This window comes from Scatophagus argus, chromosome 3, assembly GCF_020382885.2.
Source record: "Scatophagus argus isolate fScaArg1 chromosome 3, fScaArg1.pri, whole genome shotgun sequence".
NCBI classification, from domain to species: Eukaryota; Metazoa; Chordata; class Actinopteri; family Scatophagidae; genus Scatophagus; species Scatophagus argus.
The window spans coordinates 11,078,678-11,093,301 of NC_058495.1; the positions used below are offsets into that span (position 1 = coordinate 11,078,678).

The window sequence follows — 14,624 nt, forward strand, 5'->3', positions numbered from 1 at the left end:
ATAATGAGCAATATGTTCCACGGCCGTGCATCCTAAGCACGCTGTTTTCACCCATTTGAATTACATAACAGCACATCATTGACATGTGCTGCTCTGATACCTCGATGAAGTCTCCTCTCCAAATTAGAGCCCACCCACAGCAGCGAAGATTTAAGATGACTTGTCTTATTTACAAAGTTTACAGGAGCTATAAGGCCGCCAGAGAAGTGTAATTTTTATTTATTTATTTATTTCAATATAAAATTCAACACAGTGAATGCAGAAAGACAAAAATAGTTCAGTGTTTAAATCTAGTTGCTAATCCTTGGCAGAGATGTTGAAGTGTACGCAGTGTGGAAAAAAATGATGAGATGATACGAGCTTCAAAATGGGACAGACAGCTGGCGTGAAGGAGCAGCGTGGCCTATAGTTTCGACCACGGATGACCTTGGACCAACATTATGAGAGCGAGCAGTGAGCTGCAAACCAAAACTAATGCAATTGGGCTTTGATTATTTAAAAACATAATGAACCAAAAACGCTGTCTTAACTTCAATATTATCAAACGGATGTACAAAATGCTTTTGAGAGAGAGCGGGCTAGTTTGTTTTTTGTCTTTTTGGCTTTTAACATAGAAAAACATTAGAAGAGAGCACAGGATGAGATGTGTGTGCAGCTAGCCATTTGTATCAATAGACGGAAACAAGCCAAGCTCGCAGTTAGACTGATGGACAGGTGCCAGACTTCATCAGTGGTGTGGAAGTGGTGCAGTAGTTAGTCAAATGAGGAGGAAGTGGATGAGACGCTACAGAGAGACCCCCCTGGGGGTCTCTCTCCTCAGCAGGAGGACCTCCATGGCCCACTCAAATACACACAGAGAAAAACGCAACCATGCAAACACAAATTCACGCACATACCCAAACATAATGTGCATAGTTTCACACATTAGAAGTCTTTTAACATGCAGAAACAGGGAGCACACATGCCCCAAGAAATAATGCACACTCCCACAAACACGCACAATGATTCCTTATTATTTTGCTCCTGCTGTGACTTAATACAATGGGATGGGAGGTGAAATTTGGATGACTGTATGTTTAATATGCAGCAGCCTCTTCCTGAGACATTACTGTGACAATATGCAGGCAGTTTTAGAGCTACATAAAGTATTGAATAGCGGGTCAGGGTGGGGAGGGGATTGAGGAAGTCAAAAAAATCAGAGAAATAGTGGAGCGAAGAATTATCGGGAGGATATTTGTGTGGCTGTCTATTTGAGAAAACCTTGTGGATGGGGAAAACAATTCCCTACCATCAGCAAGTTAATAAAAAGGCTGCAGTTTATCTCTGTCTAAAAGACAAATACCCTGACTGGGGATGGAAGGAGGAGAGGAGCGGAGGGGAGGAGGAGGCTGCCCCACATTTCCCGTCGTCCTTCCCCGCTCCAACAAGTCACTTAGTATGAATCCTTCTGTCTGATATTTGCCAAATGGCTGATTGGTTTTCACCGAAGAAGGCCTGTTGAATCCTGCAATCACACACCACTTCTGCATGACTCTGGTTCTGCTGACAAGGCTAATTAATGAATAGATTAAAAAAAAAAAAAAACAGGCAGTCAAAGGATCTCTGAGGGCTCTATCTGTCCAGCTGGTCCTGTTTGCCCGTTGGTCTGCACCGTCTGTGACTTGGCACAATGAGTATCCTCTCTCAAAAGTGTCATTTTGGCATGCTGTATCTGTTTGAGTTAGATTTTTTTAATGTTTACTGTGCTCAAGGTCAGTTTCACAAAGGATCTTTATTGTCTCTCTGTCAGGTAACTCACTGGCCTTACGTGATGAATCAATTACTGGCTCTGTTTTAAATGTCTGAGACATGGCAGTCACTAAAACTAGAAATACACACACTTTCAATGGCCTTTAGATCTTGTATAATGTTTCACCAGTGAGCTCTGGATGAAGATGATGATCATATCACTTAGGATGTCGGTAAGATGCAATGAAGCAGTGAAGACAGCAAGTTTAAATACACTGATTGCATTTGAATGAGACTACACAGTATCCGCAGGTGAATCCACTATTTCAGTGCGGAGATTAGACAAGGCTGAGTGTATTCAAACTCCGGTCTGTGTTGTGGTTGTGTGTGCGTAAATAATGTTAGTCTTTGTTCAGACCTGTTTGTATCACCGGTTGACAATCCCTCTGATAATGTTACAGAAGCCAACACACTCACCCCCCTCACCCCTCCTCCCCATTGTCATATTTCTGTTTCTTTCTCTTTCTAATCTCAACTGCTCCCTAAGGGGTGCATGTAAATATTTAGCCCATGCTTTTGTTTTCTACGATAAGTGCCTGGATGCAGCTAGCTGACTTACTTTGTGTTGGCACTGACACCCTGTGATGCCTGTGAGGCTGCTTTGGAATCATGTTTGTTTCTGTGCATGTACTGTTACAACACTATTTTTTTTTTTATTAAAATCTGTTAATTTACACATTTGTGATCATCAGTAGATTAGTGCAAAATTAACTAACTAGGCCCTTGATATCTCAGCTTCTAAATAGCTGTCATTTCACATTATGCTAGTTAGGTCTAGCTTGCATGCTTTTGCATGAGTATCAATTAACTTGTCATTAAGCCCAGTCCCTCATGGTTACTGATGCATGTAAAGTTTCCATTCAGCCCCTGCACACAGTGCGTGCAGTTTATGATTGATTTTAGACAGAAGTAGACATGAGCAGGCTCCTCATTTTTACCTGGCGACTATTGGTTATACTGGCTGAAGTAACAACTGTTACTGCTAACTGTAGCTAGTTATCTAAGCTTACATTAGTGTAATGAGCTGGTTGAAAACACCACATCCTGCTGACTGTCTAATGTTTGCTTGATGCACTTGATGGCTGCTTTGTGTGCTTGACATTGCTCTAGGAGTTCGAGACCAAAAACTGCAAGTGCCAAAAAGTCAGCAAACTCACCTTACTTTTGAAAACACAGAAATAGGAACCATTATTGTTCTTGTTTTTCTTGTTTTTCACTATTATAATTTTGTTCAACCTACTATTATAATTTTGGTATCGAAAGATTATTTCATTCTTATGTTACTCTGTTAAGCTTACATACTCAGGGCTCTAAGGCGGACTAAGGGGGGCTCTAATAGGTTGTTAGTGATGTGCGTCTTAGCCTTGGAAGTAATGCAAGGTTATTACTGTAAACTGTAATTTAGTTAGCCGGACAAACTGATGATAACAACACATAAACACGGTTCTTCACATTTCTCATCCTTTCCCTTGTTTTAGTTTTTTGAAGGACACCACCCTCCAAATACTTCAAGTTAAGCAGAACCCCATGCCTCGGCATGTTGAGAAACCCAAAGCTCGGCAGATTTGCTGTGCTTAGTTATGGTTGGACAGTCGATGTCCTGGGGAAGATTTTAGGAGCAGTCAATGAACTGTTGCATTCACTGAAAAAAATCTAGGAATTCAAAGGAAATCTTGTAAAAGGAAGACAAATACAAGTCAGGCTTCAAAATCTTTTGTTAGATATTGGCCTAGTATCACCCATCAAATAGATCTCACTTGCCGGACCAGATTTTTTTTTTTCTGTATGTTTCAGTGCCAATCTCTGGTAGATTTTCAGGACTATTTGCCATCAGAGCAGGTGGCGGATTAGCTATATACATGTTGCCCATTGCTGACACACTCATCTGGCTCGTTTTCTCCTTTGTCTCATTGAGGCAGAAAATCTCCCTGAGACACTAGCTTCCCAGCAGCAGTCAGTGCTTCTACTTTTTCTGCATCTGACTGGACTCCTCCAGAGGCTTCCAGCCTGTTGAACTATAAGACGCTTCTGGTGAGTTCTGTCTTATCGAGCTCCTCTGAGGGGCTGCTGCTCCCTATGTGTTCTCTGTTATTGAACTCTTCCTGGGGCCCGTTGAAGCCGGGTCTGCTCGGCAGATCCCACTAATATTCCTTAATGATGTGGCATCTGTCTCTGTCAGCGTCTTCGCTGCTGCAGCCAGACGCGGCCTATTGTGGTTGAATTCACAAAGAGATAAGAAGTCCTGTCTCTTAGGCTCAGACGCAGGAAGAATAACATCAACACTACCAGGGAACATCAGTGCTACCAGCAAACGTAGTGGAAAAAGTCAACAAATGAGTTTTTATATGAAGTGGCAGAGGCAGACAGAAATCTTTTTCATTTGTTATCATATTTACTGTTTTGACTTTGCTGTATTGATGACACTAGGAACATTTTGAAAAACCCAATGTTAGTGCAATGGTACAAGTTGGGTTTTGAGATTTTCTGCAGCATTGACAACTTTTTTTCTTTTTTTTCTTGACGATGAAACTGAAGTCACTCAGTAACAGGGACTAACTTGCAAAACAGTGGATTTCTTAGGCTGGCAGGGCAGTAACAGTAATTTTCTGGAGTCTCGCCACCCTCTGTCTTCCCATCTGTGTGTTTACAGTGACATCCAGAGCTTGGCACTCTGGAACCAGTCATCAACACTAATGATGAGAATGTGAGTATGTGTGACATGCATGAGATGTACATAGGGCGTGAATATGAGTCTGTGCATGTGTAAATTTGCATGTTGCGTTCTGTGTGTGACTTTCAGCGCATACTTAATAGCACTGACTGCCAGGGAAAGCATATTGGTGACGATTGGCATAGCTACTTCTGTTGTATCCCGTGTGTGTGTTAGCAGCAGAAGGTTCGATTGGCTGTCAGTGGCGCTCTGCAGAGCCACCTCTCCTCTTTTCCTGTGAGAATGACAGGCCTACACAGAAAGCTATCCAGGCGTCACAGCCTTGAGCCAACAGCATAACTGATTAACACTGCTAATTTGCTCCACAGCCTTTCCAATCCATGTATTATCATTCCTCTTTTCAAAAGGATGAGCAGAACCAAACAACTAAACAGCAGCACTATAAAAAACATATACTGTACATCTCTCTCTCTCTCTCTCTCTCTCTCTCTCTCTCTCTATATATATATATATATATATATATATATATATATATTGTGTGTGTGTGTGTGTTTATATTGTAAAATTCAGCTTAGAGGTGACATGTCTGTATAATGGGATTTTACTTTGCCCATAATGCCCATACATTAGCATACTTTCAAATAAATAATTAAATAAATTAGTGAGTATTTGCTCCCTTTGGAATAGCTTGCATGCTCTTATCAACAACATGAGGAACACTGCAAAATATGCAGTCTGTATACAGTGATGGAAAGTAATTTACTACACTCGAGTATTGCGCCTAAATGCAGTTTTTAGCTACAGTACATGCACTTGAATGTTTACAGTTTATGTTAATACATACTGCTACTCCACTTCAAATATTGTGCTTCAGATTCATTTCACGGTTGTTGTTATTGGCTACTTGTCAGATCGAGATTTTACACATAAAACGTGCAACAAGTTTATAAAATATGAAACATTTTTAAAGGGAGCCACCCAACAGTGTATAGAGCAGTTAAGATTTCCTCTGCCGTCAGCAACTAGAACAATATGGTGCTGCTTACATGTTTATGCAACAATCAATATAGAAGAACGCTGGCAGACATGTTCTGCATAATGGGCACTTGTACTTTAAATACTTTAAGCGCAAGCATTTTATTGCCAGTGACATTCCATTTGAGGACCTTCACCTTTAATGGAGTATTTTTAGAGTGTATAATTACTGTTTTTTTAAATGATCTTAATATTTCCTCCATTGTTAAGTGCTGTATGCATTTTAATTATTTAACTCTGTGTATTAAAGCAAATCAATTAAATAAACAAAGTTAACACCAAATTTGTTCATAGGCATACAGTAATAAAAGCAGTTATTATTGTTTTTTTCATTTCATTTTTCATTTTTTAAATTTAATTTTTCATTAATTACCAATAAGCATATTTCTCTTTGTTATACTGGACTCTGTTGTTCCTGCTGTTTATTTTTCACAAGTACCTACAAGTGGTTTTGCCTCGGCTCAGACGCTGCATATGATTATCAGTAAAGTTGCCTCCCAGGGTACTTTTTCTCTGGTAGCTGCCCCATTACCTGCGAGTGAGTCAAGCTCTCAAGCCCTCAAATATAATTTCAGGTGGGCTGATGTGCTTATGGCCCTTCAGTGATGATGGTCACTCATGTCCAACCTCTAGCTGAAGGGGATTTGGAGCTCCTCAGTCCTGTGGTGCCCAGGATTACCATGTGCTGTCGCTCTGCACCCAGCGCTCCTTCAGCCTGCTCGCTGGTTGGCTGTTTCTTTCTGGGCTGTTGCTCTGTGTGGCTGACAACACAGCTCACTCTTCTTTCAGAACGGACAGGGGCTGTCTGTTACTGGAGCTTGCAATGACCAACTTGTCAGAGAGATGAGCACCTTACACTACTGTTTGTCTTATGTTTGCATTTTCATTTGTCCATGTAGGGTGACAGAAAGAATAAAACAGACTTTCCCCAGGAAAACATTCAGTCACATACAAAAGGGCAGTGAAATTGATACTAGTGTTGTTTATGTGGCAGTACCTAATATACAATAGAGATGGGTCACTGGAGAAGGGGACAGACTGTGGAGGTGGATATAGTGCACTGGTGTCATGCCCACTTGCACACACCAGCCCAGGTATATGATACTGATCCATCTTCTGTTATGTGCATTTAATGGTGGGAGACGTAGACCAAATTAATATGACAATAATTATCAAACCTTCAAATGGTGATACCAATGGAAACAATATTTTGTGTTACAGAATGTTAGAGTGAACCAGTTTGTGTGTTTTTGCAATTTAAACATTTTCAGTAACATGCCGGGACAGATTTTTATTTTTGCAGACATAGCATTTTATTTTTGGCAGACAATGTTATGTGTACCAGAATCCACAAATGTTATTGAGGAATAAGCCGTAATCTGAAATTTCTGTCTGGGAGGACCATTGATATTGTAGGAATCAGTTTAATCACCGTGCTCCTGGCAAGCAACGGTTGGCGGTTAGGCGGTTGACTTAATTTCTCAATAGTTTGCTGGCTCCTGTGAACTGAGGATGCAGTTAAGCTGTGCATTTTTCAATGAGTGTGTTTGATGATTATAACAGTACAGACTGCACAATTATGTGGTGCTTTGGAATATCTATAATAAATACGGAGGTAGAGTGCAGGATAAGTAATCTATTGCTGAAAAGGGTTCACACCAGGAAAAAAGTGGACCGTATTGCCCATGATTACAAGTCAGAAATATTTTGGTATCCCCACAAGTAATACGAGCCTGACTGATCTCTGTCTTAGCTTTTTGTGCTCTGCCTGTAATGTCCCAGAGATTGTCATGAATCTTCCAGAGAGAGGCAGACCCAGAGAGCGCTACTCCACATTAAGGGAATGAATATTGATTTAAAAACAAATTCGACATGGTTTTTAAATCGACTTGAAAAATGCGTTGCTTAAAAGAGTCATGGGTTTGTAGTCTGTCAATGGAGCGGAGAAAACTTTGCTCTTGTTTTATGGTTTAATAAGATTCCATTAATGGCTCCTTCCACCTTGACAAAAATCCCTCTAAAATAATCTCTCCCTCTCTCTCCCTTTCTGTGTGTGTGTGTGTGTGTGTGAATATGTAGGCATGTTTATGTGTTTAAATACTCACGTGATTATTGGTCTGAGGTCTGCCTCATTCAGAACTGAGGGGTGGGACTAATTCCTTGCTTGTGTGGACCATTGCAGACCAATGACTTTTTCAGGATGAGGAGCCGAAACACAACATGAAGCTAAATGAACTGGACCACCTGTTTTACTCATCTGAACACATTTGAAAAGATTTTTTTTTGTATGACTATGCAGATTTCACCTTCACATTTGACTTTGAGGTGTGGCTTAAAGTGCTGTTTGAAACGAAGCAGGATCCCTGATCCCTTAGAGGGCGGCCAAAATAAGACACCAGACAATCTCGTCAGAGTGCCTGGCTGGCATGGTGCGAGCTTCTGGGACCAGGTTTGCCTGCTCAGTGGGCCAGTGGAAGGAAGCCGCCTCTGGCTGCCTGCCCAGCTTTCAGCTTGACAGAGACGGATCATATGGACGCCAGTGTTTTCTTTTCCTAATTGATGCACATTGCATCAGTTCCACAGACACATAATATTTTATAACAGACCAAAGGATCCTCAGTTTGGCAATTTTTAAAGACATGTGAGAATGTTTGTTCTGTAAGCATTCAGTCATGAGACCAGAATCAGGACATGTGCTGATTTGAATCATGTATGATCTGCCTGACGTGTGTGCTGTAGTGTGTGGGGGCCTCACCAGTTGAACCTAGCCTTGTTTAATTGATGCATGACAATAATCACATGATAAATACAAACAGTGATCAGCTTTTGATCAGCCCACAGATGGCAATGGCACGGCAGGAGATTGGCAGGCAATGCTTCACATTTTGTTTTGCAAAATGTACAAACGTTTCTCAGCTTGTTTTAAAGTGTTTATCGCCTCTGCCCTTATTTGCTACTGGTGGGATAGCAAATAAGGGCAAACCACACTTTCAGAACCTTTCTAGCTGGTGGTTTGGAAACCTGCCACATTGTGCAATATGAGCCAATGTTCCTCAACATTTAAACAAAAACAACATGTTCCGGGATGACATGTCATGCTCGCTAATGAAAAGCTTTCAAAACAAAACTTGCTTTATTAATAAGAGAGAGAGAGAGAGAAAGAGAAAAGAAAGATGTATGGAGAGGAGGAGCAGAGCCACAGAGTTTAGTATGCATATTAACTAAATAGTTTGGATATTTACAATCGGTGCCAGTACCTGTAGCAACTGCCATGAAAACACAATTTACAGTATAGATGAACAGAATATAATGGGTTTAATATTGATTTTAGCTTAAAGTAAAGCTAAACATGTTTATTCTTTATTTTAGTTATTTGTGATTATGATTTTTGTCTTTGACGTGCATTGCAACATCATATAAGCATTCTATTCTCATAAAATGTGTGTAACTGCTTTTGTAAATGACTGATTGAAGAAAGAAGTTCATAGTGCTTGGAAGTAAAGGCAATGAAGTAGACACAGAACCAGAGTAAATGCGGAATTTCAGCCTTGCATTTAAAAAGACACTAATTGCTTTAAAATATTCAGCAACAACAGGCTTTTCCAGGGTTTTCTTCAGAATAACTATACAAAATGGTTTTCTGGTGTGAAAGTGGGTCTTGCGGTGTCTTAGGGCAGCAGGATAAGTGGTAATCCCTCGGGTGGTGCTCTGTTGTAGACGACAGATCCTATAGAGAGCCCGGGCCGCTGAGTCAGCCTTCACAGTTCTTCCAGGGGGAGCGGACTAATCTCCCGAGTACCTTCCCCTGTCAGTGGTCCAAGCATCTGTCGTTCTGCCTCCGGATGACCCTCCTTTCCAAGCATCCCAGTCCCTTCTGGCATTCCAAACCCATTCCTCTTGCTCGTTTTGTTTTGGGTTTTTTTTTTTTTGTGATTGTGTATGTGTGTGTGTGTTTTGCAAAGTCTGTGTCTGTTAAATGGATCTTAAAGTGAATTCATTCCCAGTAAGGATGCTTGGTATTTTCCCATTCTTAGTGAAAATATTGTACTTGCACTTCAACTACAAGATTATATAGGTTGCAAATATTATATAGACTAGCTGGTTTAGGGTTCTCTCCAGTAACCCATGGGATTAAGTCACAATTGTCTTGTCGCCAAGCTGTAAATAAGGCTGCTTGTTTTCAGTTAGAAAGGTGCGGAGATACAAGGTGTTCACAAAGCAGTGAGGATCCGCTGGAGTTTACGTTTATTTAATTTGATCCTGACTGCCAGACTGCAGCTGGTTGGATAAGTGCTTTGCCATTAGGGCTCTGTTCTCTGTTTAATTCTGCTACAGTGCTGAGGCTTGTGGGTATAATGGCAGGCTGCACACTGCCTGCTCTACAGTAAATGTTTACCATCTTTTGTGCCACCTTGACAATAAGTAAACAGCTCCTCTGTGATCTTCTTAATTAAACTAATGGGTCGGGTAACCTGATCTTTGCTTCTCCGTGTTCCCCATCTGCAGATTTATAATGAAAAGAAGAGCCAGTTTGAAATCAAGAGAAACAACCCCAAGGACTTGGTGGAGAGGGTGGCACGGGACATATCCAAGCTGCTCAACAGTAAGAGGAAAGCCCTGGAGGTAAGAGGATGATGCTGCACTTAATATAACACCTGTGTACAAACACGCACTGTGCCAGGCACACAGACGCACGCATGCGTGGTGGATCATTTGACTTTCCTGGAAAGTCAAGATGCTGTTCATGCAAATTCATGCTTTGTGTTTTGTTGCAAGATTCAACGGGTGACCTTTACATACAAATAAATATGTACCTTTTCATTTAAATCTTCACTTTCCTTAGCATCTTTTGACACATTCTGAATCAAGCATCATTTCCTGGTTTTTAGTTTGCAGTCCTCCCATCTTTCTCTACTTAGTGTAAGTTTCTCCCCATCAAATGGACACACAGTTAGGTGATGGAAGGGGATCCACTTTATTCCTTCAATTTGAACTCTTACAGGAAGCAGTGGGATTCTTCTTTATAGTTGAAATGCAATTTTAAGCCGATTATATTTTGTCAGGAACAAAAAATGTAGATAATCATCTTCATCTTTTTTTCTTCTTCTTTTTTTTTTTTTCCTAGCACTCGTTTTGAGTGTTTTTTCTGGTTAATATTGGAGGCGTATATTCTGAAAGATAGTTTGGGTGGTGCATGAGAAAGAGGGTTATTTCAGAGGTTATCATTTCAATGTCCTGCATTTTGGGATATAATTATTACCACTATTATGCTCAGACAGTCCTATGATTAGTTAGAAATTTGTTTTGCTCTCACAGTGGGAAACCTCTAACCCTTTGAGAAGAAGAGAGGGGGGGCTACAGGGGCAGGGAAGACGAGTGACAAGGGGGAAATGAGAAAAGTATACACAATCAATTTTTAATTTTTAGAGCCAGAGATAAAGTGAAGGAGCATTTGTGCTAATTCAGAAAATTAGTATTTTAAAATCAAACTGTTGTCCCCTGTTTAGTGGTCTAACAGATTTATTCAAATCATCTTCACACTTAAAATTCCAGGACATGATGAGAGCATATGATTTCCAAATTACCTGGTTAGAATTTGTATTTATTGCTATTTAAAGCTAAATTTGTTCTGTTTTTTCCATAATGGTGGTGAGGCACTCCTCATAATCAGTCTGGTTACTCTTCTCATCATCTCCACCCACATGTACAACTCCACACGCATCTGCACACAAACTCTTGTTCTTTAAGTCACAGTGATCATGGATGAGCTGCAGACAAGCACTAAAACTGTTGAGTCTGTGATGTGCTTTTAAGACACTGAAATTTTACCCTGCATGTAGACATGCATGCTTTCCCCTTAACAGACAGGACATATAAATTCAAAAAGTTCATTCAAGTTTCTGTATGTGGGGGACAGTCTCGTCAGTGTATGTTGAGTACATGCAAGGTATAATATGAATTCCATCCTCATTTGACTAGGATGGGTTTGACTGAGGGACTGACCACTTTCCTTCCATCTGTTTCTGCCTAGATATGGTCGCTCATAGTGGGAGTATTGAAGCCTTACAAAGGGGCAGTAGTGCATATCTTCTAGGAGCATGAGGTCTTGTGGGATGAGACACATTCATGCCAAAGAGCAGAAGTCTCTCAAAGGCATGGTTAATTCTACAGCTTGGATTCTAAAAGGGAGGAAGGTGTTACTGTACGTCTCCTGCGGACATGTGTAGGATTGGATTTGGAATGGCACTGACCCTCCAACCCTGTTTTTGGATGAGAGGGAGGCTGTACTATATGCCCACCTTCACCCCCTCCACTTCCCTCAAACACACACACACACCACAAGTCCCCCCCCCCCCCCATCCTAACCTCCACGGGCCACACTGTCACCTCACATCCTGTCTGGGAGATTCACTCAGGAGGGAGGAAATGAGGTGAAAAAAGAGAAGGGCTGGAATGAGAATGTCTCCCTGGGGCGTGGAAAAATCAAGAAAATGATGTTCAGAAATTCATAGATTTAAAAATGAGCAGCAAGCAGGAGGGAAGGAGAGAGGGAGCATGTGATGGGGGTGGGGGTGGAGGTGGGGGGCATAGATGGAAGGAGAGTAAGAATTTTGGGGAAAAAGTCAAAAGAAGAAAGCAGACAGGAGAGGAAAGGAGAGCCAGATGATGAAATGAACACAAGCAAAGAAATGGGAAGTCATTATGTCATTATATATAAACCTTAACAAAATGTATGCAACAAGTTAATATGTTTCATTTGGGCAGGTAAGGATTTATTTGTTATACTAAAACTAAAAATGCAAGACTGTAAGCAGAAGAAATTCATGTGGACTTATTATTCATACAGGGAGAAAAGTGAAAGCCATGTCTTAATGCAGTCTGTAGATAAGAAGGTCTCAAACTCGGCTCAGCGCAGTATTGACAGCGTTTTATATTCCAGTCTGTTTCTACCCCCTGTAATGGTTATTTAGTCCCAAATATTCCCTGCCACACGTTTAAGGAAAGAGGAAATGTATGTGTGTGTGCACAAGCTTGAAGAAGAAATTATTCTCCTGCAACCTATTTAAATACTGCTTGGGGTGATTCGTTGTAATTCATGTTTATATTACTAATGAGAAAATACACATTGACTCTAAATACTCAGTTACTGATATAAAATGGGGAGGGAAGCATTTCTCAGTGCTGGGGATTTAGTTGCTTTAGCCTTAATTCCCAAATTAGCAGCACATTTTAATCATTTAAATGCTGTGCTTGTGCAGTTCACAAAGGGCTGGAAAAAGGCAAGCGTAGGTGAGCGTTTCTTTGTTTACCTGCCTGGGCTCACACTATAGCTGGGGCCATTACTGCAGTAAACGAAATACAGTTTGTGACGTGCCGCAGTTGGAAATGAGTCTTTTTGTCTTCCGTCGAAATATCTTTGAAGTTTAATTCAGAGCGTAATGAACTTGATGTTCCCCTCACCCTAAAAATGGAAACAGCAGAAGCTGACTTACTTTCTGTCAGAAGCCTCCCTCCTGTTTATTCTTTTCTTTCCCTTTAATCCCCTGCACTCCATGTCCCTGTCTGCTCTCCTTTTCTTGCCTCTGGCTTCAGTCGTCTTCTCAAACAATGATCTGATTCTACGGTCGGTGCCAAAATTAAAATGTAATGCAAACCCCGGTAGGCTGACAGGCTTGCATGTTGCCGCTGGACACTTTAAAAATCTCTTTTTTTCTCTTTTTTTTTTTGAAACTGTTGAAATATGTTTCAAGAATGCTTCCCCTGATGTTTAAAATCTTAGTGTGTTTGCTGAAGTCTTTTTTAAAATTTTTGGATAGATGAGCGGACTGTGCAGCTGATGAGTTTATTGTTTGTCGTGCAGTTTCTTTGTGCGTTGATGTTCCATGTGTATCTTTTTCTTAATGCACTTTTTAGCAGGAAATGAAAAGTTGGTCAACCTTAGAAATAAACGTAAGTCCTTTTTTAGAGGACTTTATGGTAAAATTTTATTTTCCATAATTTTCAAATAACATCCTAATAAGTTCCAATAAGTTTCCTCGGTCAGTGTAATGATTACTCAGAAAACTGACACGTGTTTACATCTTCTTCAGTCGGTACATTTACAATCAATTTATTCCAATCGACTGTTAGTGTAACACAGATAGTCCTATAGTTAGTTCACCGCAGGTCATGAAAACATGCAAAAGTATGAAATATGTCTATCAGAAAGGATACAATTGATCACATTCGGAGAATCATGTTTACAATGAGGTGGCATCTGTTTTCTCAGTGAAATATTTGCCACATTATTATTTCTGCCTCTTAGTCCTAGCTGTATATACCTGTGGAACACCTGCAGATGGGTATCTAACAATCAATAAGGAAAATATTACCCTTATTAACATGCACTAAGTTGATATTACTCCCTCTCTGACCGCAGCCACGCTAATGTAATGATACACACTGGCATGTGCACTTGTCCCAACTCTGTTGCTTGAGATTGTGTCAGCTGCGACGTTACAACACGCTGTTCAGTGAGCGTTTGTTTACTTATGCACATCACCTGCACTGGTCTGCATGCGCTTCTAGGTACTTGCGTCTTCTGTGTGTGTGTTTTATCAGAACAAGAGGCTCACACCTGAGCGATGCTATAAGAGTGTCTGTCTGACAGGCCTTTTAACCCAGAGCAGCCAGAGAGAACACAGCCCTTCATGTAACCTGTCATGTGTATAAAGCCAAACAGGTGCGATAGACCTCTCAGACTGATCTGAGCCCTCATGCCTTCCTGTGCTCATCTTTGTGATGCTCCATATGATCGCCACAGAGGCCTGAGATCACTTGGGTTCTGAGACTGCACAATATCCTGTACGCTGTCAGTCAGCATACAGGATGCCATGCAGAGTCGAGCTGTCAGTCAAATCGCTGCTGGGATTTTCCTGCCTCGGGGAGGGAAGATGAGGCCACTAGCTACAGACAGAGATCATGTTACGTTCCCATCAGCTGCAGCACAGCAAAACTACCATTGTCAAAGCTCTTAAGTTATGATTTCACAGAGGGGACTGGTGGAATAGAGAGGGGACTAAGGTTGGTCTAATCCAATTACACAGATCTCAATACTATCCCAATACCACTTACAGGCTGAAGGATGGCT

At 41.0% G+C, this 14,624-nt stretch overlaps 1 protein-coding gene across 2 annotated transcripts in view; it reads left to right on the forward strand.

Annotated features, from left to right (window-relative positions):
• cacna2d2a (calcium channel, voltage-dependent, alpha 2/delta subunit 2a) overlaps window positions 1–14,624 on the forward strand; it is a 138,163-nt gene that overhangs the window by 28,307 nt on the left and 95,232 nt on the right. For both annotated transcript variants that reach the window (XM_046383435.1, XM_046383436.1), the window contains exon 3: window positions 10,001–10,117. In XM_046383435.1, the coding sequence (XP_046239391.1) occupies window positions 10,001–10,117 (117 nt within the window). The remainder of the gene's footprint in view (window positions 1–10,000; window positions 10,118–14,624) is intronic.